Source organism: Oratosquilla oratoria, chromosome 38 (genome assembly GCF_046742065.1).
Source record: "Oratosquilla oratoria isolate Oo_2021 chromosome 38, ASM4674206v1, whole genome shotgun sequence".
NCBI classification, from domain to species: domain Eukaryota; kingdom Metazoa; phylum Arthropoda; class Malacostraca; order Stomatopoda; family Squillidae; genus Oratosquilla; species Oratosquilla oratoria.
The window spans coordinates 12635241-12660136 of NC_134814.1; the positions used below are offsets into that span (position 1 = coordinate 12635241).

The window sequence follows — 24896 nt, forward strand, 5'->3', positions numbered from 1 at the left end:
GCAGACTGGAAGTGAGTATTTAGGAAGAGAAACTGGAGGAAGTGGATAGTTTTAGACACTTGGGTGTGAATGTTTCTTTTTGTGTCCTCTTATTTTTCTCCCACCTCACTTTAGGGATGTGTGTATTTACCTAGTTGTATTTTACGGGAAGAGAGCTATGCTTGTAGTCACCCACTTTTGTATCTTTCAGCATCCAGTTTGATCTTAAATTCTTGTATAGTTTTTGCACTCACTGTTTCCTCGTTCAGTTTGTTCCAGATATCTATCACTGTGTGTGGAAAGCTATTCATTTTCAGATCTCTCCTATAACTATCCTTTTTAAGTTTCTTTTTATGTCCTCTTGTTTTTCTCCTATCCCACTTCAGTAAATCATCTCTATCAAGAACTTCCATCCCTTTCATAATTCTGTAGGTGGTTAGTAGGTCTCCTCTTTCTCTTCTTTGTTCCAGGGTTGGTAGTTCAAATTTGTCCAGTCTTTTTTATGTCAATTTGGAGAGTGTTGGTGACATCTATGTCTTTGCTCTTTGAATTCTAATTTCTTTATATTCTTTTTAGTACTAGGTGTCCATAGTGTCTCAGCATACTCCAATTTTGATCTTATCAATGTAACTAATATTTTCTCTACCATTTCTACCTCCATGTAATCAAAGGCCACTTTCATTGATCTTGATAAATTGAAACTTTCTCCGGTTAATTTTTTGATATATTTGTCTAGTGCCATGTCATTGGTGATAGTTAATCCTAGGTCTTTTTCCGAGTTGACTTTTTTTTAACTTCCTTTGTACCAATCTTATATTGTCCCACTGTTTTTGCTTTTCCCAAATTATATTATACTACATTTCTTGATATGTTTGAGATGAGGTGCCAGAGAAGTATGATAGGGGTTACTAGGCTGGATAGAGTGAGAGATGAGGAAGTGAGGAGGAGAAAAGGGGTGAAAAGGGAGTTGGGAAATAGGGTTGATGAAAGAGTATTGGGATGGTTTGGACACATGGAAAGAATGAGTGAAGAAAGATTAGTAAAAGAGGTGTGGAAGGCAGAGGTGGAAGGAGTGAACATGAGGGGATGACCAAGGATGAGATGGATGGATGGGGTAAAAGGGGCATTGGGAAAGAGGGGAATGTCTGTTGAGGAAGGATGGGAGAGGACAAAAGATAGGGATGAATGGAGAGGGGTTGTGTATGAATGATGCTGTGATGCATGAGGGGGAGTGGGTAGGGGGTGGGGGGTGAGGGAGCATGTGTGAGAAATAAATTGACGCAACCGCTGTGGATGTGCTGTGTCTTGTGATACTGGTTCTGACCCAGGGAAGAGGGTGGAGGAGAGTGGAGTATATTGGGGATGAAATGGGTGGGAGTGGTTTTTATGCCTTTGATTTTTGGCTACCTCCCTTTGGTATATGTATGTATTTATCATTATTATTTTTATTTATTAATTTTATTTTATTATTTTTTTTTTTTTTTTTTTTTTGCAAATCCAACTTAATTATAGACCAAAAGGTCTCCTGTTGGCATGCTCTTTCTTTGTAATCCTTTGGAAGAAAATGTTAGGGCTATTAGTAAAGGATGAGATATAAAGAACACTATCCATCATTAAAACAATACCAACAATTGATGGGCCTGGCCATAGATTTAAACTGCCAAAGATGTAACCACCACACAGAATACAGTGTCCCACACTAGCATTTTCTTGACAGCAACTCAATATTTTGTCCCTGAGTGACTTTTGGGCCTGCCTGGTGGTTGTTCCTGGTCACTTGAGAGTTGTGGATCTCCTGCAAAGGAGGCTCATAGCAACAGACAGACTGCCTTTCAGAGTGCAACAAAACATTCTATATATACATAAATCATAAAAAGAACTACACAAATAGCATTTTTGGTGAGCAGATCACTGTTGCCAGAGATTGGCATATCCAGTTTCCCATGCTACTGTCTCTATCCTACCTAGATTACCTTCACTGTCAGTTTAGTCAGTGTTGGCTGCACTCTCTTACTTGAAATGATTAATTACAAGCTCTTATGACATGTAATTTTCTTTATTAATTAATATGTTCTTTTATATCTTTTGTGTTATCTCTCAGAGATCAAGAACAGTTTGTCTTGTTTTGTCTTCGCCTGTTGAATACCCATTTAGCCCTTGCATTAGCTGGGGGAATGTCTCCAATGTTCTTAGGGAACGAAGCAGCTGCTCTAAGAGAACTTCTTTTTAGGTTTGTATTTTATGTGTGTGTGTGTGTGTATATATATATATATATATATATATATATATATATATATATATATATATATATATATATATATATATATACAGGTAAACGTCGACTTACGATGGCCGCGACTTACGATTGTTCGACTTTACGATGACGACGACGACGATATGATATATTTAACCCCTTCCATACGGTGCCGCACACGTAGGCGTCATGAGGAGCAAGTGGATTCGCGACGCTGCCATATCGGCGTCTTGATTATATTTATTGTAGTCGCCCCTGTGTTTTTACATTCTCTCAAATGTGCCCTGAATCCCATTCTCTGTGGTTTTCAAAATTCGCGGGTGAAAGAGAGAACGATCGATATAAGCGGTGACTATATTTTATGATGCGAGTATTATTACGTCACGTCGTACGGCTGGCATTGGCTGCTGCCCGCGAGATTTAAGTTCCGTACTGAAAATACATATTATAGTGTTTGAATATGGTAAAAAGGATAAAAATGATTAAATAAACTACTGTACATGTTTAATAGGCTATATTCAGTATCTCTGGTGGTTAATATACAGGTAGGCTAGGTACAGTGACCACTGAACAGAGTGATACACAAATTGGGGATCGACTTACGATGAAATCGTCTTACGATGGCTCTATCGAAACCTAATGCCATCGTAAGTCGACGTTTACCTGTATATATATATATATATTCTATTGACCTATAGTGTTTAGATTTTAATTAGAAATATGATTTGGAATTCATAGTGACTTAACATATTTTATAACAGGCTATGTAGAATAGGTACAACATTATTGTAACTTGTTCTAAATGATGCAACTTTTTATCAGTCTTGTAGATGCAAAACTTCCCAGCCTTATTGAAACAGGAGTTTGTGATGGCCTTGCATCTCCTTTGCTCCTGCCACCATTATCAGTTCGAATGAATCTTCTCCACCGACTATTGCCTAATTCACCACAAGACTGGGGACATCTTTCAAGAGGAGAAGTATGGTTTTTGATAGACAAAATGCAGTATTTGATATATTTACTAGAAATTTCTATATCACTATCTATATACCAAAAACTTCTTCCCCCATACTAGGGAAGCAGCCTTATATGGCTAACTCTTTGTTGTCATAAAATGTAACTACTTGTAATTAATCTATGGTTCAGAAATAATAGAATGGAAGCTTCACCCCAGAAACCAAAGGTAACATGGTTCACTCCATACAACTATGAAAAAAAAAGTCAGTTGCCCAGACATTTCTTTTAGAAAAGAATCCAAAAATTCTGGGTCTAACATATGATACTTACATGACATGTGTATAGACGATACTTCAATGCAAGGAAGGGAGGGGGCAAGGGGATGGGGGAGCAAAAGTGGTTGTGTGTCTATGATATTTTCACACAACTTGAAGGGGTTTCTCACCATCTCTAATTTCCGTATGAGGGGATGGAGAGGGGCTTGCTGATTAAGTGAAGCTGCCTCACTGTGGATGTACTGTGTCTTGCTGCTTTGCTTCTGACCCAGGGCAGTGGGCAGGATACAAGGATGACACTTCATCCACAATGAGATAAGATGAGAAGGAGGAAAGGGTGGTTGATGTGTGGAATGGGTGGGAATGGGTGTGTGCCTTTCATCTTGGTTACCCCCCCATGTATGTGGGAAAAAGCCTTTGGTATATAGATGGACCTGTAATCAATTGGTGATGAAATTCAGAAAATTACTAGGTGTGATCAGTGTTTCTCTTTTTTTCTTTTTTATTATTTCTGTACTGTACAGTATATATTAACATGTTTTTAACTAAGTGCATTTCTTTAAGTATTATTGTCACTTTATTTTTCTTATAGCGTCTGCAGTTGGGTATCCTGGTTCTAAGTTTGGAGGACCACTGTCACATAGCTTCCATTCTTGATTATGGCAGTAATGAAAATGAACTCAAAGGCAGTGATACTTTAGTAAGGACTCACTCACAAGAACTGATTCAACCGCAGGACCTAATGCACATTTTGCTTGTCAATTTAGGATTCCATGCTGTAAGCAAAATATTGTAACTTAGGTTTGTGTGGATTTTCTTGATATTGATTTGGGGCTTATTCATTGATGAATATCAATATACCTCAAACTTTGCATATTTTCATTTGTAGGAACATCAGTTGAAGCAAGTTGTAAGTGAAGGAGGAACTAATCAGTTTGAAGATCTTATTAATCAGTCTGGAGGAACTCATCCCCACCATCTCATTCGTCTACTGGCCACACTTCATACCCATCTCCTTGCATACTGTACCCATCATCAGTATGAAGATGTAAGATATACTCCTTGATATTGCTTACCACTTCAGTGAAATAGGCATGCAATTCTCACTGAACAGTAAATTGAGTGCTAATTACTGACAGTCAGGCATGCCGATGAACCACTGTCTGGAATGGAAGTCTAGAACGAGTTCTGAAGTGCAGTGCTTTTTTGCTAAGTTGGAGGAAATACTCAGTTGGTATCATATGGGAAGGGAGCTTTGTTTATCAAGTAACTGAAATGATATGATAGAGTAATTTCTTAATATAGTGACCTTTGTCTTTGATCCACTTGAACACCTCTATTAGATCACCCCACACTCTGTCTTTCCAGAGTGTAAATTAAGGTGCCTAAGCCTGTCCTTGTAAGGTAAATTTCTGAGACTATGTATAATTTTGGTCATTCTCCTCTGCATTGATTGCAGTGAGTAGATATCCATGCTATGAGATGGAGGCCAAAACTGCACCACATAGTCAAAGATGGGTCTAACTAATGCCCGAAGGCTTGATAACTACCTCTGGACTTTTATTCATAACCATCCTAGCAATGAAACCTAATACTCTTGGCACTAATGCAATGTTTCCTTGATTTAAGGTCAGGATTCACTAGAACTCCCAAGTCTTTCTTGCACTCAGTTCCCCTCCTAATCCTCTTGTTATCACCATTCCATATGCCTCACTGACAACACTTAACAAGCTGATCCCTCAACAACAACAATAACTACATTCATACTTGTCCCCTTTTCCTTTGCATAGTGGAACTGTACATGCACTCTTCAAGTCCACCCAAGATTTTTCATCCCTTAGGCACAGATCAAGCAGTTTTATTAGCCATCCACTATAGCTGCTCCTCATTTCATCAGATACTCCACATGATAACCTATACCTTACTAACTTTCATCTTTTTCTATGCTCTTTGTTCCACCTTTGTTCTCACTGCCACAATCAAGCCCTACAAATCCTCCTCTGCATTCAACAACTCCCCAAAATATTCTATCCACCTTACTCTTGCCTTCATTTTCATTAGCATCTGTTCATTAGCACCCTTTAGCCTATCCTTTCCTCCTCATTTGTCTGCTCCCTCACTCTTTTCACTTTCTTCCAAAACATATATATATATATATATATATATATATATATATATATATATATATATATATATATATATATATATATATATATATATATATATATTTTCTCTCTTTTGTAAATCTCTATCAAATACATACCCCAATTTCCATCCACTCTTCTTTTTGCCTCCCACACCTTGTGTATTGTTCTCACCCTTTTCATTCTGTACCTCTCACATGCTTCCCCATATCTTCTTTTCTATTATTCTTCATATGCTTGCTTTTCTGACACCACTGCCCTCACCACTTTATCCTACCATTTACAGCCTCTCTTTCTGTTCCCTCCCATCCTTTTTATCCCATATACCATCTATGTACACTTTAGCACCTAATCCTTCAAACTGAATTTGTCCTCTACTGTTTATCTCTTTTTCTTTTCTACCTCCCAGTATCTCTCAATTTTGCAAGGTATCCTTTCTCCTTTGCCCCATTATTTAGTTTGGTCACCCTCAATACTAATATTTTTCCTTTTCCACTTGACCTTCACTCTCAACTTTACCAGATAATGATCTGATGATCCATTGGCCTCTCCCCTGAGTACATTAATGTCTGGAACATTTCTAATTCTCCTTTAGAGCACCACTACATAGTCCATTGACCTCTCTAAACTCAACTCCCACCCTCTACCCAGGCCTAAATATACTTATGCTTGTCTTTTGTCTTAAACACTTTTTGCTGTTATAATTTCCTTTTCATTACACACCTCCAATGTCCTCTCTCTGCTATAGTTCCTTCCTGCCACCACCATACCCCCCTCCTACTCTATTGCTCATGTCATACCTTATCATCAAGATCCTCCAATATCAATACATTTACATTTCTCTCAAAACTTTATATACAGTCATTTAAATTGGTGCATGATGTTTTTTCTCCTCACTTTTCTCACTACCAGGGTCATATACCCTCACAGATGTTCATATATCCATTTCAGTCTTGACTTTCCCCACATTATTTTTAGTGACACTTGTCTCTATTCCATCACACACCTATCTCATCACTTACCAACAGTGATATTCCTTTACTCTTTATTCCTCTCACCACTCCTGACACCCTACCCACCATGCTCCCAAACGTCAGCTCAGCCTTCCCTTTCAGTTTTGTTTCACTCAACACTAACACATCCATTTTTTGTCTCACAGGCATACTACCAGTCTCTTCCCTTTTGCTCCAATCTTAAGTACATCCACATGCATTTAGTGAGCATTTACTAGGGTTCTGTTTGGGGTCTTCCAATATCTTGACATTTTGTAGGTTGAATATACAGAGTGAAGGATCCATAGTCCCTCCACTCCATCCAATTTAGTCACCTTTTATAACATTCATGAGAATACAGTAGCAGCATTCTTCTCCCCTCCTAGCACCATCACAGAGGAATCAGGTAAGGAAGAAGTGCAAGCAAGGAAGTGGTAAAAAATAGGTTCAAGGGGACAGTATAAAGGGGAGACAGTAGTAGTACAAATGCATCTATCAATTCTGTTATGAGTAGAGATATTATTTTAACCTAAATGAATGATGTATGCCTCTGGTCCATAGGGGTACCACAAACAATCCATAAAAAACTGAGTCTTCTCCATACACTCAATACCCCAAAACTGGATATAGGTATTACTGGTTATTCTCATCATTTGGTGAGGAAGCTTTCTAAAAGACTTGATAATTATTGTAGAAACTATGTTTCACTGCTGGTAATTTTTTTTTTTTTTTCTTTTACAGAGCACTCCTAGTGTTCAGCTGCTACATGATCATCTGGGTGAACTGTTTTCCTTGTGTGGATGCATTCTTGAACAAACTTCACAATTTCTTTCTTCTCATCCCAATTTGGCCCATCTCATTCATGGTATAGTATGAAATTTAGTGTTTTTATTATGTATTCTATCCTAGTTTATATAATGTAATCAATCAATTTGTTGCCCCAGGTCTCTCTTATAAGAGACCCATGGCTGCCAGGTAACCAGCAATGTCCACTAGTTTCCTGTTACTCCATACAATTCCCTGGAATTGTAGGTCACTCTATCATGATTCCCATTAAGGAAAAGGTAATTATATAGTGTTTAATGTATATATATATGTATATGTACACCCACTCCTTGTTTAACGACCTACTTGTTTAACGACAACTCGGAGTAATGACGGGCTTTATGACAGACCAATATTCGTTTAACGTAAATCTCCCAAAGTTACGACATTGTGTACGATAATTAAGTTGGCTGAAGCAAATTTGTATGATGTTATAAATGAACTTGTACGGTGGATATTAGCTGTGAGGTAAAGTGTTCTGAAGCTTAGGTCTACATAACCATCCTGCAAGCTGGAAAAACTACCTGGGGTACAATATATACCGGTAGTGGTAAATTTTTAGTTTCGACCAAGGGCGCAATATAGCAATAGAAAATTAATTATTAATTTTGTAAATTATAATGTATCAACGTAATATGCAATTTTGTGAGCGGAAATAAAAAAAAAGGTGCTAAAACAAATTTCGTAAGTAACGAAGTCATGTCGGACGAATGGTACACCATGTTTGTTATGATAGATGCCGATGTCGAGGAAATGAAAGGATGATAAATTCGCCTAACCTAAACTAAACTAACCTAACCTGTGTTTGATAAATCATTACCTGCAAATTAAATGTCATCCGGCTCGTCCTCGTTGTCATCGTCGTGAGAGACGTTGGCAGACGACAAGATGGCATCCTGATCCTATGCTACCGACTTCGTTCAATAGCATATTTTCTTGTAGCATCGTATTTTTTACTTTCATTTCCGCCCACAAAATTGCATATTACGTTGATACATTTTAATTTACAAAATTGATAATTAATTTTCTATTACTATATTGCGCCCATGGTCAAAACTAAAGAAATACCCCGGTATTCAATATGGAATGTCAGCATACACAGATTTGGTCATATACGGTAATTTCGGGAACATAACCACCGTAAATAAACAGTAAATAAAGCTTTAATGTACAGTATAAAAGAGGGAATACACGAAAATAAAGATACATGTATTGCTGGACATTGTACATACAGTACATGTACGTATATGTATACACTTTGGCTTAACGACCAATACAGTTAACGACAGCGCGCTGGTCCCAATTGTCGTCGTTAAACGAGGAGTGGTTGTATATATATATATTTATATATATTATTATTACATTACATATACCAAAGGCTTTTTCACCCTTACAAGGGAGCTAGAAAAAAAGAAAAAGGCATAAAACTATTCCCATGAAGTGGAATGGGTGGGGTTTGGGGGTAGGAGTATGTGTGAGAAAAATTTGATGCAGCCTGAAGGGATTTCTCCCCATCTTCTCCTTTTCTGCATGAGGGGACAGAGAGGGGGGTCGCTGATTTAATGAAGCAGCCTTGCTATGTCTTGTGACACTACTTCTGACCCAGGGCAGTGGAAAAGAAAGATGCAGGGATGACCCATCATTCAGGGTGGAGGGGGGTGGAGTATGATAGGGATGGATTGGGTGGGAGTGGTTTCTATGCCTTTGTTTTTTGCCTACCTCCCTTGTAAGGGGGAAAAAAGTCTTTGATATATGTATGTATGTACATGATCTCTTCCAAGTGCTTAAAGCATTTATTTATAATAGCTTTCTTGCATATTTTTGCTATTGTGCTTGTAAGGGATACTGGTCTGTAGTTTGTTGGATTTTCTTTGTCTCCTTTGTATAATGGTAAAGTATTTGCATTTTTCCAATCCTGTGGTACTCTTTCTTCTTTGAGTGAGAAGTCAATTATCATGTGTATTTTGTTAGTTCATCTATACATTCTTTCAATATCCAGTTTGCTGTTCCTTCAGGCCTGTATGAGTTTCTGACATCAACGTTTTTTATTTGGTCCCTTATTTCTTTCTGTGTCACCATTATTCCTTTCATTGGGGGGATCTTTCTTGCTGTCCTTCATCCCAGATTTGTGAGCTTTCAATTATAAATATAGACCTAAAATGCCTGATCATAACTTCAGCCATTTCTACATCTTCTGTATATTCTTTATTTCCTTTGCGCAGTTTTATTATTCCGTGTTTGTCTTTTAGTTTGTCATTTACATATCTGTAAAATAGTTTGGGTTGTTCTTTGCACATATCTATTATATCTTTTTCATAGTTTTTTTTTTCCTCCCTGCATATATCTACATATTAATTTCTTAGTTTGATGTTATGTTTGCCATTTGGTCATTTTTTTGTCTTTTCCCCTTATTTCCAAGCTTTGTCTCTTCTGTCTTTAGCATCACTACACTTTTTGTTATACCAACACTTTATGTAAACCCTTTTTTGTTTCTTCTTAGGTACATATTTATCTGTTCCCTCCTTGTATTTTTCTTTAAATATGTTCCATTTCTCTTCCATCTTTGTTTCTTCATTTGAAAATTTTTCCCAGTTAGCAATTTTCAAAAAAAAAATCTCAAGTCCATTTTGTTGTACATTAATCTTCCTTCTCTATGTTTCTCATTTCTTCTCACATCATTTTGTTCTTAAGTTTGAACTCTATTAGTATGTGGTCACTCTTCCCAATTGGTGTCTTGTAATTCATTTTGTCCACGATTTCAGGCTCAGATGTGAATATTAGGTCTAGTCTTGACAGTTCTTCATTGTTTCTATATCTGGTATTTTCCTTGACTCATTGAGTCACTGTATAATGAATGGTCATATCCAGTAGAATGTTGCCCCAGAGTTAACTCCACCTTTTATTGTTATTTCTTCACCAATATATTTCCTTTGCATTAAAGTCATCCATAATTACTATGTTTCCTCTATCTATCAGTAACTCAGATAATGCATTCTTTGTGTCTTCCAGTAATTTGGAATGATCGCTAACAGACCAAGCCTGTGTTTTTATACTTTTCATAATACTATTTACAACTTCATAATACTATTTACAACGTGTAAGGGGGGAAAAAGCCTGTTAGGGATGAAATGTCTGAGAAGTATGGTAGGGATTACAAGGTTGGATAGAGTGAGAAACAAGGTCAGGAAGAGAGTGTGGGTAGAAAAGAATATGACAGATAGGATTGATGAAAGAGTATTGGGATGGTTTGGATGGGAAGAATGAGTGAAGAAAGATTAGTAAAAGAAGTGTGGAAGACATAGGTGGATGGAGTGAACTTGAGGGGAAAACTAAGGATGAAATGGATGGATGGGGGAAAGGGGTGTTGAGCAAGAGGGGAATGTATGTTGAGCAAAGAAGGGAGAAGGCAGGATAGGGATGAGCGGTGAATGGCTGTGTATAGATAATACTGTAATGCAAGAGAGGAAACTGGGGATGGTGGGGTAGGTAGTGGTTATATGTGAATGATTTTTTAACACAGTCTGAGGGGATTTCTCCCCATCTTATTTTCTGCATGAGTGGATGGAGAGGGGGGTTGCTGATGAAGTGAACTGGCCTTGTTGTGGATGTACTGTGTCTGCATTGCTTCTGACCCAGGGCAGTGGGCAGGATACATGAGGAGCTGAAGTGAGAGGGAGGAAAGGATGGTGGATGGTAGTGGAATGGGTGGTAATGAAGTGGGTGGGAGTGGGTACTTGCATTTTGATTTGGCTTCCTCCCTTAAAAGGGGGAAAAAGCCCTTGGTATGAAGGTGCCAAGATAAGAGGATGGGAGGAGGGTGGAGGAGAGTGGAATATGTAGGGAATGGAATGAGTGGGAGTGGTTTCTATGCCTTTTTCTTTTTGGCTACCCCCCCCCCCCGTGTAAGGAGGGGGAAAGCCTTTGGTATATGTGTGTATGTATGTACCTTAGTTTATGAACTTGTATTTGTACTTAATGTAATTGTGAAAAGAAGCTTCCTAAGTTATAAATAGAGATGGTGTGTCAATTCCTCATGCATCCCCTCAGTATATAATTTTGCACTTATAAGATGAACCTGTTCGACAAAGTCTCATTTTATGCATAAAAAACTCATAGTTATACAAGTTGTGTGCAATTATTTTGTATACTACCATAAAATATGGTTCTTCTTTGTTGTATGAAAATGTGAATTAGATATAGTATTCACTCTGAGGGGATGGAGAGAGTAAGTTGGCATATAAGAGAAGCAGCCTTCCTGTGGATGTGCTATGTCCTGTTGCAACCTGGGCAGTGGACAGGAGACAAGTATGACCCTTCATCCATGAGGAGCTAAGATGAGAGTTTGACAAGGGTGGTGAGTGGAAATGGAATGGGTAGGAGTAAGTGCATGCCTTTCACTTGGCTACCTTCCTTATAAGGGGAAAAAAGTCCTTGGTATATAGATTTACTTTATGTGAATTCACACTGTATGGAGGGATCAATTTGTTAAATACATGAAGTTCATATTTGTAAAAAGATACACAATACTGATAAAAGTTTTTACTCTTTACAGATGTTGTATTTAGCAGTGTCACAGGATCAATGTTAGCTCATGTTATGTATGCATTGCTGCTTTTTCCCACTCATCTGGTACGCCCTCTCCTTGGTCCTCTGAGGAGCCTACTACCTATTTTAGATGCTACTAATAGAACAATAGCTACAGTAACTGGGTTCACCGACCATGAAGATGTGACATCAGGTTAGAAATTACAATTTTGTCTCATATATTAATTTCTGTATTGTTGGTTCCAGTGATGTATGCTTTCATGTGGTAATCTGTGGAACAGACATCCAGAGCCAGTATTGTCTACATTATATAATACACTTCAGTTGATTGAAATTTGCTGACATCAACCAGAATAAAATCTGTAAATTGCCATTGATAATCTCCCAGACAGATTTTTTGTTTTCATCAGAAAAGTGCATATATCATACAGTATTAATTACATTGTAGCATTCAGCCAATGCTTTAGGGACTGTTTTGGGGCACTTCTATAGACTACAACCATATACCATTTGTCTATGTTAGAGTAAAATTTCTACACATAGAGGAATTATACTACTTTTGTACTACAACTATCCCTCCTTTATGCTATTCCTTTGAAATTGTCTCTTTTCCCCCTGTGTCCCCTGTGACATGGGGAGGAAGAATTCTGACACTGTGATTACTATGTGAGTTGTAAAAGGCGAGAAAGTGGGAAGGTGTGATAGGACTAGGTATCCTGTTCTTTGTGTGCTCATCCTATGAGAAGTCAAGGCATAAGAGAGCAATGACAAAGTTGGCACCAGCTCTTTCCAAATTAACATACAAACAAAGATTATCCAAATTGGAACTACCAACACTGGAGCAGAGAAGAGAAAGAGGTGATCTACTGACTATTTATAGAATCATGAAAGGAATGGAAATCCTTGATAGGAATGCTTTACTAAAAATGACAATGGAAAAACAAGAGGTCATGAAGAGAAACTTAAAAGGGATAACTATAGAAGAGATCTGAAAAAAAAGATAGCTTTTTGCATGAAGGAACAGAGGGTGGGATTGCTGATTAACTGAAACAGCCTTGCTGTGGATGTATTGTGTTCTTGTGCATTGCATTTGTCCCTGGGCAATTGGCAGATGTAGGAATGACCCATCATCCATGAGGAACTAAAATAGGAGGGGTGGAGGGGATGGTGGAAAGAAGTGAAATGGGTGGGAATGGGTATGTCTTTGATATAGCTGCCTACCTTATAAGGGGGAAAAGCTCTCGGTATATAGATATTTACCTAGTTGTATTTTGTGTGAAGGGGAGCTACGCAAATAGAATAGATAGATGTGTTTGAGAAGTATGTGTTTTTCTTTGTCTACTACAACTATTTTTTCTGATGGTGCTTTCTTGTTTAGTCCCTCTAATACTAATTGGGTGATGTTTATGAGGAATGTGTTAATCTTTGGGGAAGTTGCTTGTTGATTATGTTCAGTTTATCTAGTAGAGTGGTTGCTGGAATTTGATATGCTTAGGGTAGGGAGTTGTTCAAGAATATTGTGTCCTCTTTGGTCGACTGTTTGTGTGTTTAGCCAAATTGGGTGATGTATAGTGATGTCATGTGCCAGTATATGGTTCCTTAATGGGTTGAGAGATTGGAGTTGGAGGATATAACCCTGGAGGCTAATGTAGTGGGTGGTACATAAGTGTGATGTTGTAGGTAGTTTTCTTTATTTGTGTTTGGATTGTGTTTATTTCAGTTGTGTTGTCTGATACATGTAAATACACATACAGATTTGATATTTAATTGTTATTACACATATTTTATTACAGAGGTTGATACACCCACACCTGACACTGTTCGGAGTGTAGGTGGTGGAGTGGTTGGAAGGCAGTGGGCTTGGCTCCTGGATGTTGAACGTGCATGTGGCTTAGTGGTGGGGAGATGCTTAGAAGGGATGTTGCAAGGCCCGGCACCTACACAGAATGAAATACAGTGTAAAGGCTGGCTCATTAGGCCCTTGTTCTCCCATGGTATGAGGTGCAGTAAGGAAGACATTGGTAAGGCATTGATCAAAGTGTTTGTGTTGTAGTTTGTTTATAAGTTTATAATGTTGTAATTTTCTATCCTAATGTAATACTTGACCAAAGATAAATGTATAAAACACAATCATTGTAGATTAGCTCTGAGTAGGCATCAAATGACTTCAAATGAAATTTAGTAATGGAGACATTGTTGAATGCTGGAATAAGGTGGTAAAAAGAGAAGAAGGATTTTACCAACAGCTTCACTAATCTAGTACCACAGTTCAGTCATTATATATATCTATAGATGTTAGCAGTGTACCAGTTTATGTTTCATTATCATCCAGCTTTTTTTTCATGCAAGATAAAGATTTTGTTGATCTTTCTTATAGAGGATAGTATATAATTTGAATTGAGATTTTAACTTTTGGTAAAAAAAATCATGTTTCATGTAGAATTTTTTTTACTGTGGATGATCAATAAAGAGAATTCTTTTCTTGAAGGTGTAATAAATGGCATCATGGAGCAGTTAGTTGGTGTTTTGGAATGTGCTGAAAGAGAAATTGTTCAAGAAGTTATATTAGAGCTTTCTCAATCATACCCTAAGCTCATGGAACCTCTTGTCCAAGTTTTTACCAATGGTAAGACGTGTACTACTTTCATCTGCCCCCTGATATAATGAAATATATTGCTCCTTTTGTTTTGTGGCATCTCTCATCTGTCCAGGACCTTATAATTCATACATAAATACACATCACCCCATGCAGTCAACAGACCAAAGAGAAAATACTCCAAGACTAACTTTGCAGCTTAAACAATGAATTTTCCACACAAGAATCCCACAACACAACCAACTAGCAACTTTCTCAGACATTGTGCTCACCCTCACTCCATCCAGGGACAGTGATGGTTTTCTGTTTGTGGTGGTTCTGCAAGAATAAAAGCAGAGAGACTTATCTCCCTGCCACCCATTTTCAAGCCCATCAACCCTCTCACAGAGGTGAAGGGGTTGACGAATCTGGAGGTGCAGTCCCAAGGGACTGACATTTGGTCTTTACACTGGGCCCACTCTTTCTGTCAACTTCAACTGTATTTCTTCCACCTTTTCACATGTAGAGAACTGACAACTGGTGACTGGTCTCCACCTTCTTTCAGTATTTGACATAGTTCCACAATGATGCAACACAAACAACAGTTCCAATTTTCTTCCCAAAAATGATCTGTGGAAGAGCCCAAGGATCTTGGCATCCACTGTGGGGCTACAGTTTTCCAGTCTGTGAAACCTGAGGCAGCAATTATTATCATTACCACCTTGTCATCATGTCTAGATGTCAGGGCTGTGTAATGGTGCCATGGCTGTTTAATGTGTACATGGACAGGGTGGTGCAGGAGGTAAAGGTGAGGGCAATGGGTAGGGGATTAGAGATTGTTAAAACAAATGGAGATAAGTAGGAGGTGAGCCAGTTGTTGTTTGCTGATGACGCTGCATTTGTGGCAGGTCAGAGGAGGGATTAAAGGAGTTAGTGATGAAGTTCGAAATACTATATATTAATTTATTTCTAAAAGTTTCAAAAGTGGTGTATTCTCACACAAGGGTGTGGTTGGTAGCCCAGTCCTATGCAAGAATTGACTTCTCAACTTTTCTTGAATGAATGAATAAGGGTTGAGTTCTTGCCTTTTGAGAAAGGAAACTGTTCATTTTTTGCATAACCCATATATTTTGCACACAATTTTACCCTTTAGGAGTATGTAGGAACCTTCCATAGAGACCTATTACTCTCCTGTTAAAGCTTTCATATATGAAACAAAGTTTAGGGAAGAAAAAAAAAGTAGACAGTATGAGTTGGAAAGATGCTGCTAAAACTCACTTGAGACAAGATCCTAGTCTCTTCTTTATTAAAAGATAATTAAATTTTTAATGTTTTTCATGTACAGGTGCAGAAAATGTTCTATCTGCATGGCTAGAGGATGTTGCTGTGGCCGAGGACTGGGACACCTGTGACCTTACTAGTGACCCTCTGCTGGAATCCACTACTCACCTTGTCTTGGCCGTCTTACTGGTTCACACTGGCATTGCTCATACAGACCCTGGGTAATTATATAATCATTTTGGATTTCATTCTGGTTCACACTGGCATTGCTCATACAGACCCTGGGTAATTATATAATCATTTTGGATTTCATTTTGTTTTATGTTGCATTTCTGGGGTATGGGCTGCATGTTATTGTGGCAAAGTAGCATGCATTTGATACTTTAGGGTCTATATGGGGTGCCCCTATGGACCAGAGCCACACATCATTTTGTCTGTAATAGAGGAAATCTCTGTTCATAGAGAAATGATGACACTTTTATTATACTGTGACTGTCCCTCTGTTATACTGCTGTTGGACGAAGAATAGAAAGGAAAAACAGGGTGGGGCAGTATTATTTTTGACAAGGAAAGACTTAATTGTGACAATTGTAGAATCAATTATGATAAATGTCGAAAGCAATCACATGAAAAGTAGAAAATTTGTAGTAGTGTATGTACCCCCCCAAAACACAGTCCTGGACAGAAAGCGATCATTCCAAACTGTTGGAAGATACAAAGTATGAACTGACTGATATACTGAAGGAAAGAGGAAATATAGTAATTATGGGTGATTTTAATTCAAAAGAAATATGTTGGGAAGAAATGACAGTAAAGGGTGGAGAAGACATCTGGGGCAACATGCTGCTCGATATGACCATTGAATACACAATGACTCAGTGGATAAAGGAAAATACCAGATACAGAAACAATGAGGAACCATTGAGACTGGATTTAATACTTATGTCAGAACCTGAAATTGTGGACAGAATAGATTACAAAACACCAATAGGAAAGAGTGACCATGTACTAATAGAATTCAAACTAAAAGAGCAAATAGACCTAAGAGGAAATGAGAAACATCGAATAGGAAAAGCAATGTACAACAAAATGAATTTTGAGAAATATAAAAAATTCTTTTGTAATGCAAACTGTAAAAAATTCCTAAAGGAAGAAACAAAGATGGAAGAGAAATGGAATATACTAAAAGTAATTTATAATGAGTATTCGGTAAATTTTATAGCTAGAAGATCCATTTTTTTTACATACATACATATACCAAGGCTTTTTCCCCCTTTCAAGGGAGGTAGCCAAAAAGGGAAAGGCATATAAAAAATGTTGTGTTGTTGGAGCCACAATACAAAAAGATAAGTTCAGATTATGATAGACATTTCTACAAATCATAATAATTGATGGGTACAGATCTTTTCAAAGTGGTTTCTGCAAAAAGAAAGGGAAAGAAAAAAAAATATATATATATATATATATATATATACTTTTGCCTGAAATGTTTTACAGATTTACAGTATATGATGTCTTCACTTTCATGGAATAATGATTTTGTAAGAACCTTCTGGAGCCACAGAAGTGGCCTGAAAGAGCTGTGTGCAGCTCCTGAGCCACATATTGCTGACTGCTGCCCTACACCAATATCCTATACAAAGAAATACCACCAGAAGGAAACTGGGGACTCTTCTTTGTGAATTTTTTATCTGAGATGGATCAAATCATATTTGGTTCAGCTACTGCACTTACAAGAGGAAAATTTCCATTAGTACATACGGTACATCAACACAGCTGATGAATATCACACATCCAATCTTTCTGTGTATCATGTAGTCTGTATTATTTAAGATATTTAACATGTTACATGCCATGAAAATTCTGCTAAATTATTTTTTTTATTTTCTAGATCATTACGTTCTGCAACAGCCATAGAACTTTTCCATCGAGCATACAGAATAAGAAGAAGATTGGTTACTATTAAGACTCAAGATGTAGTTCGTAAGTAGCATACACAATTTCATCATAACAAATGCTATGTATTTGCAGTCATATATATTTCTGAATTTGTCTATACCAGTTATTTAAGGATATATTTTTGAGTCCTGAAATATTTGAAATAGCCATTTTTATTAGTTTACAAAACTGTTATTCTATAAAATATTAAAGCTAGTAAAGCACTTTGATTGAAAAGATTCTGACACAGGGTGGAATAGTTATACTGGACTGGTTGGTGCGATTCTTTACTGTGTGTCTAAGTGGATGGTTTGGACACATGGAAAGAATGAGTGAAGGGGGCTTTGGGGAAGAGGGGAATGTCTGTTGAGGAAGGACGGGAGAGGACAGAAGACAGGGGTGAATGGAGAATAGTTGTATATGGATGATGTTGCGATGCATGAGGTGAAATGGGCTTGGGGATGGGGGTGAGGTAGTATGAGTTAGCAAAATTTGATGCAACCCAAAGGGATTTCTCCCCGTCTTCTCCTTTTGTGCATGAGGGGACGGAGAGGGTGGGTCATCAATTTAGTGAAGTGGCCTTGCTGTGGATGTGCTGTGTCTTGCGACACTGCCTCTGACCCAGGGCAGTGGACAAGGTGCAGGGATGATCCGTCATCCAGGAGGTGCTAAGATAAGAGGGTGGAGGGGTGTGGAGTGTATTCAGGGATGGAATGGATGGGAATGATTTTTTGCCTTTTCCTTTTTGGCTACCTCCCTTGTAAGGGGGAAAAAGCCTTGGTATATATATGTATGTGTCTAAGTGAAGAAAATGTCCTAGTAATAATAAGTTAACTCAAGAATTTCATCAGATGTCTTAAGGATACTGGTATGTCTACATAAAAGTAAACAAGATTAATAATATTTTTTCTGTAAGTGGTAGATAGCATAAAAAATGATCTGTGCCAGCTTTCATGGAAATCTGCTGAAAAATGAAAACTTCTATCTATATACCAAGGGTTTTTTCCTCCTTACTAGGGAGGTGGCTAAAGTCAAAAGGCATATACCCACTCCCACCCATTTCATCCCCACCCATTCCATTCCCATCCACCACCCTTTCCTCCCTCTCTTCTTAGCTCCTCATGGATGACAGGTCATCCCTGTAACCTGCCCACTGCTTTGGGTCAGAAGCAATGCAGAAAGACACAGCACATTCACAGCAAGGTTGCTTCACTTAACCAGTCTCCCTCTCCATCCCCTCATGCAGAAAAAGAAGATGGGGAGTAATTCCTTATGGGGTACATCAAAAAGTCATTCACACAACCATTCTCTAAGCTCCCCATCCCCCACCCATTCCCTTCCTTGCATCAAAGTATCATCTATACACAGCCATTCTCCACTCATCCCTATCTCCTGCTTTCTCCCATCCTTGCTAAACAGACATATCTCTTGCTCAACATCCCTTTCACTCCATCCATCCATCTCATCTTCAGTCACCTCCTCATGTTAACTATATCCACCTCTGTCTTCCTCATTTCTTTTACTAATCTTTCTTCACTTATTCTTTCTATGTGTCCAAACCATCCCAATACTCTTTTATTAACCCTATCTGCCATATTCTTTTCCACCCCTACTCTCCTCCTCACTTCCTTGTTTCTCACACTAACCAACCTAGTAACCTCTACCATACTTCTCAAACATTTCATCTCTGCCTCTCTTAAATTCTATGTCTGTGATTCATACAATGCTGTTGGCACAATCACCCCTTCATATAATCTCTTTGTATCCATTCCCAAATGTCAATTTCTCATTACACAGTTTAATCCCTAAGACACTTATTTGCTTCTCTCAAATACCAAAAAATTTAATAATTTGATGTATTTTAGTTTTCTTATACCTTAGTAACAAATAAAAACTGTGATCTGTTTATTTTATTTTTTTTAGAAAACTAGAAGCTTTAATAAAGATTATATTGTTAACTTATTACTCTGTCTAAAAGTTACACCATACTGTATTTCTTCACATCCTTTTGACATGTAGTCTTTCTTAATTTACTTTCATGACCTCTTAAAGCCCTCCCATCTTTAATCAGGAGATCTCTTCTATCAATGCGATCTATCCCCTTTAGTGACCTGAACACTGTAATCATGTCACCTCTTTCTCCTTGATCTTTCAGAGGTGGTAGACCCATTGCTTTTAGTCTTTCCTCATATGGTTTATCAGCCAGACTGACAACCAGTTTGGTTCCTGCCCCTTGTATTCTCTCAGTCTTGCTTATATCCTTCACCCTGTGTGGGGACCATACTACTGACATATATTCCAGTCTTGGGTTGACAGATGTATGATGTACTCTTCTGAAATTTTATATTAAAAAAAAACATAACATGTAAATATCAAATAGTTTTATGCCATGTCCCTTTAACTGCTCAAAGGTAGTTTTCTTTTTAAATTAATTGAAAATATTGATGCTGTATGTATGTTGTGCATACTTCAAATTATTTTTCCACAAGTTTGCAAAAGATTGTCAAATAATAAAATTTCAGCATACCAGCATCCTTAAGATGTTCTGTGTGTGACTGTGAGACATCTTAAGATGATGCACATTCTGAGTTGTATATGAAAAAATTGTTGCCAAGCCAGGCAAAACTCCCATGAACTTCAGGTGGCAACATCATCCCTCTTTTGAGGCATACAGCTAAACTGATGCCAGATATATTGAGATGTTCATGGTGTATTTACCTAGTTTTACCTAGTTGTATTTTATGGGACGAGAGCTTTGCTCGTAGTGACCCATTTTCGTATCTCTCCACATCCAGTTTATTCTTAAAATCGTGTAAAGTTTTGGCACTCACTGTTTCTCCGTTTAGTTTGTTCCAGACATCAACCACTCTATGTAGGAATCTGTTCCTTTTCAGGTCTCTTCTATAACAGTCTTTCTTTAGTTTCTTTTTGTGTCCTCTTGTTTCTTTTCTGTCCCACTTTAATAAGTCATCTCTATCAAGAATTTCCATCCCTTTCACAATTCTGTAAATGGTCAATAAATCACCTCTTTCTCTCCTCTGTTCCAGTGTTGACAGATGTAATTTTTCCAATCTTTGTTTGTATGTCAGATTTGACAGTGTAGGTGCCATTTTTGTTGCTGCTCTTTGGATTCTTTCTAATTTTCTCATGTTCTTTGTGCTGGGTGCCCACAGTGTTGCAGCATATTCTAGTTTAGGTCTTATCAGTGTAGCCACTGTTTTTTTAATCATCTCATCCATGTTGTCAAAGGCCACTTTCATTGATATTGATAAGTTAAAAGTCTCTCCAAATAATCTATTGACATGTTTATCAGGTGTCAAGTCACTTGAGATTATTACTCCCAGGTCCCTTTCTGAATTGACTTTTTTAACTTCTTTATTTCCAATTCTGTATTGACCCGTTGTGATGCATGAGGTGGAATGGGCGGGGGGATGGGGGGTGAGGTAGTATGTGTGAGCAAAATTTGATGCAGCCCGAAGGGATTTCTCCCCGTCTTCTCCTTTATGCATGGGGGGACGGAGAGGGGGGGTCGCCGATTTAATGAAGCGGCCTTGCTGTGGATGTGCTGTGTCTTGCGACACTGCTTCTGACCCAGGGCAGTGGACAAGGTGCAGGGATGACCCGTCATCCAGGAGGTGCTAAGATAAGAGGGAGGGTGGAGGGGTGTGGAGTGTATTCGGGGATGGAATGGGTGGGAATGATTTTATGCCTTTTCCTTTTTGACTACTTCCCTTGTAAGGGGGAAAAAGCCTCGGTATATGTATGTATGTATATTGACCTGATACTCTACTTTTGATTTTTCCAAATTCCATTATGCTACATTTCTTAATGTTGAAGTTCATCTCACATTTCTGACTCCATTCCCATATTTTGTCATCACTCCACAGCACCTTCATCCAGTCATCCTGACTCCAATCTCAATATTTCTTGGCGAAATCAACCTGCTTGGCCATGTTGGATTTCTTCAGGATGGGTTTCTTCACAGGGTGGTGCCTCTTGTAATTCAGGTCCTTGATGTGGTGGTATATTGTTCTCACAGACACACCACCAAACAGATCTGGGTTGTCCTGCTTGATTCTCCTGGCAGTGGTTCTTGGAGTAGTCTCCAAAGTATGTTTAAAAATATTGTGGGCCTGACCTGAAGTCTTCTTAGGCCTACCAGACCTTGGTTTTGAAGATGGCAGGTTGTTCCCTCCCTCCTCATAAAATCTGGCAACCCACTGGTGCACTGTTCTCTCACTGGCACCAATTTGCTGCAATATTTGCTTGGTTTGAAGGCCAGAGTCTTTTAAAGGAATTATCTAAGCAACTGCTTCATGTGAATATTCCCTCCTAGAGGTCATATTAGGGTCATAGGGATGCCTGGAGTGGCAAAAATATGATATGTCAGAGAGAAAATTTTACAAGCACTTACCACAGCAATCCTCTTCCCACAACAGTTAGATGCACACTAACCACCATTTTGTGCTGCCATGTGACTCAGGCTATCCTACACTACACACTGCCCAGCCATCACTTTTGTCCAAATTCCATACTATCTCCTATGGGTATGGTTATAAAACGGGCAAAATTCTTGTCCTCCTGCCCCACCTGGCCATCACATTTGTCTGGTACTGTATTTGCCTGGAGCCAGGATTGTAAAATTAATTTCAAAACCAAAAAGAATATTGGAAAAGGGCAATAGCTCAAAAAGACTATCTTTGAACTATTATTTGGGATGCAAATCCATTATAAAGGCAAAAGATGAGAAATATTTGAGTTGTGATATGTAATGATGAAGAGGTGATGGAAAAAATAGAAACCTTAATCCATCCAAGGCTGTGCATCAGTGCTATAGTCACCACACAAAATGAAAGATATAAGCAAAATTGAGAAAATACAAAGGGCAGCAATCAAACTGGTTTCCAACCTGGCTCATAAGCCCTATGAGAAAAGACTGAAGTTATTGAGTCTGCAAACATTGAAAGACCAAAGAGAAAGCTGCGTCTTGATTGCATTGTTCAGGTCATTAAACTGGGTAGACTATGTGAAGAGAAAAGGTATTATTAATAGTGAGAGGATTTTAAAAGGTCTTGAGAAGTAATTAAGAAAATTTGAATACCTAAAAGATGTGACGAAACCTAGTTTATCAAAATAGATGCATAAGTACTTGGAATAGCTTGGAAGGTGATCCAGTTCAAGCTAGAACTATACATGAATTTGAATCTAAGTGATATCTGAAGAATAAGGAGATGTAGCCCAAGTTCAGTCCATGAAGTTGAAGCTAGGTGTGATGATTGGAAAGTAAGAGACAAACTGAAAGAACATTGGATTTTTTGTATACTACAAAGGATGAATACAGTTAGAAGTATACACTCATGAAATGCCCTCTCTCCCTTATAAAGGGGGTGGCTAAGTCAAAATGCACATCCACTTCATACATAGTTAAATCCAGTGTAACTCTTCCCATCTTAATACTTTGAAGGTAATTGGTCATATGTGTTTCCCATTGCACTGCTCAGACCAAAGAAAATGCAGTGAGATATAACATTTTCACAGCAGGGCCCAACATCCATAGCTGGTTTACCCTCTCCTTTCCATCATGTAGTGAAACCCCCCCTCTCATCCATTCAAATTAATTCATGAAGCAGATGAGAATATTTCTTTGGACTTCATCATCCTTTCATCCACATAGTTTCCACCCATTCATTTTTATTTTTGCACGTCATTCTCTTTTTCCCTACTCAAGAGACATAACATTTATGCATATGAAATATTTAATCATCCTCAGAGTCTAGTGAAAATAACCAGGCAGGCCCATCAGGACCAAGTGATGAAGAAGGAGATAGAGGAGCCAACAGGGAACAGCTAAACTTCAGTCTACACTCAGATGAACCAGGTAGTTAACCTACTATGTTGCACACCATATTAGTTACAATTGTTTCTTTCAAGTGTTAGTTGTCATTGTTATTATTATTATGGTACATTTCACTTCAAGGATCAAGTCTCAGGAAAAGTAGTGGGCATAATGTCGGACAATTCCTCGGTAGTAGCCTACCTGAACAAGCAAGGGGGGCACAGTCTCCCAGGAACTATGCCTTCTGATGATGGACATCCTCAACCTAGCCAAGAATCTCCAGGTGTCACTCAAAGCCCGTTACATCCCGGGGAAGAGGAATGTCTGGGCGGACCACCTCGGCAGGAAGAATCAGATAATCAACACAGAATGGTCCCTCTATCGAGAGGTAGCGAACTTCATCCTCAGCAAATGGGGCTCCCCTCTAGTGGACCTTTTTGCAATGAGATGGAATCACCAACTCCCAATATTTCAGCCCTTTCCTGGATCCTCTGACAGCAGGAGAAGACGCTCTTCTGCACAGTTGGGACAACCTGGACTCCTACGCTTTCCCACCATTTCCCTTGCTCCAGAAGGTACCTCAGAGCAAGACACGCATCCTACCTTCGGATGACTTTGATCGCTCCTTGGTGGCCCGAAGCCCCATGGTTTCCGGACACCCTCGAGCTAGCAGTAGAAGAGCCTCTGGCCCTTCAGGGAAGACCAGATCTTCTGTATCCACCCATCAACGGGCCTTGACACAAGAACCCTTCAGCACTCAATCTTCACGCGTTCAGACTATGGTCCAGATCCTCCTAAAGAAGGGTTTTCCCAGAGAAGTGGTTGAGGACATGTCCGCTCCTATTTGCTCTTCCTCAGCTAACCTTTATCAAGGGAAATGCGCCTTTGCAAATGGTGCCACTCCAGGAAGTTAGTCCCAGTTCGAGCCACCATTCCTGAGATCGCCTCCTTCCACGTCCTCAGGAAGTCCAGGAAGATCTCCCTCTCGGCAGTACAAAGCTATAGGGCAGCTCTAAATCAGGTGTTTTCTCTGAAGGGCATGGTCCTAACCCTTTCACAGGAAATTTCCATGCTCTTCAGGCACTTCAAAGATCATGCCCCCCCCCAGGGAAATCAGTTCTCCTCCGCGGGATGTGGCATTAGTCCTGAACTCTCTGAGGGGTCCCCCTTACGAACCTCTCCGAGAGGCACATCTGAAGGACCTCTCCTAGAGGACAGTTTTTTCTGCTAGCCCTGGCATCTTCCAAGAGAGTAGGGAGTTACATGCCATCTCTTATAGAGTCGCCCATTCCAAA

The 24896-nt window shown here is 38.7% G+C and overlaps 1 protein-coding gene across 1 annotated transcript in view; it reads left to right on the top strand.

The window, feature by feature from the left end:
• Positions 1-24896, top strand: part of LOC143019966 (putative E3 ubiquitin-protein ligase HERC1) — a gene marked incomplete at its 5' end in the record, with an annotated part of 228531 nt that overhangs the window by 57807 nt on the left and 145828 nt on the right. The window contains 11 exon segments of the mRNA XM_076176020.1: positions 2081-2209; positions 3056-3212; positions 4058-4243; positions 4355-4513; positions 7343-7466; positions 11979-12164; positions 13765-13992; positions 14460-14597; positions 15892-16048; positions 17719-17810; positions 23536-23643. Coding sequence (XP_076032135.1) covers positions 2081-2209; positions 3056-3212; positions 4058-4243; positions 4355-4513; positions 7343-7466; positions 11979-12164; positions 13765-13992; positions 14460-14597; positions 15892-16048; positions 17719-17810; positions 23536-23643 — 1664 coding nt within the window.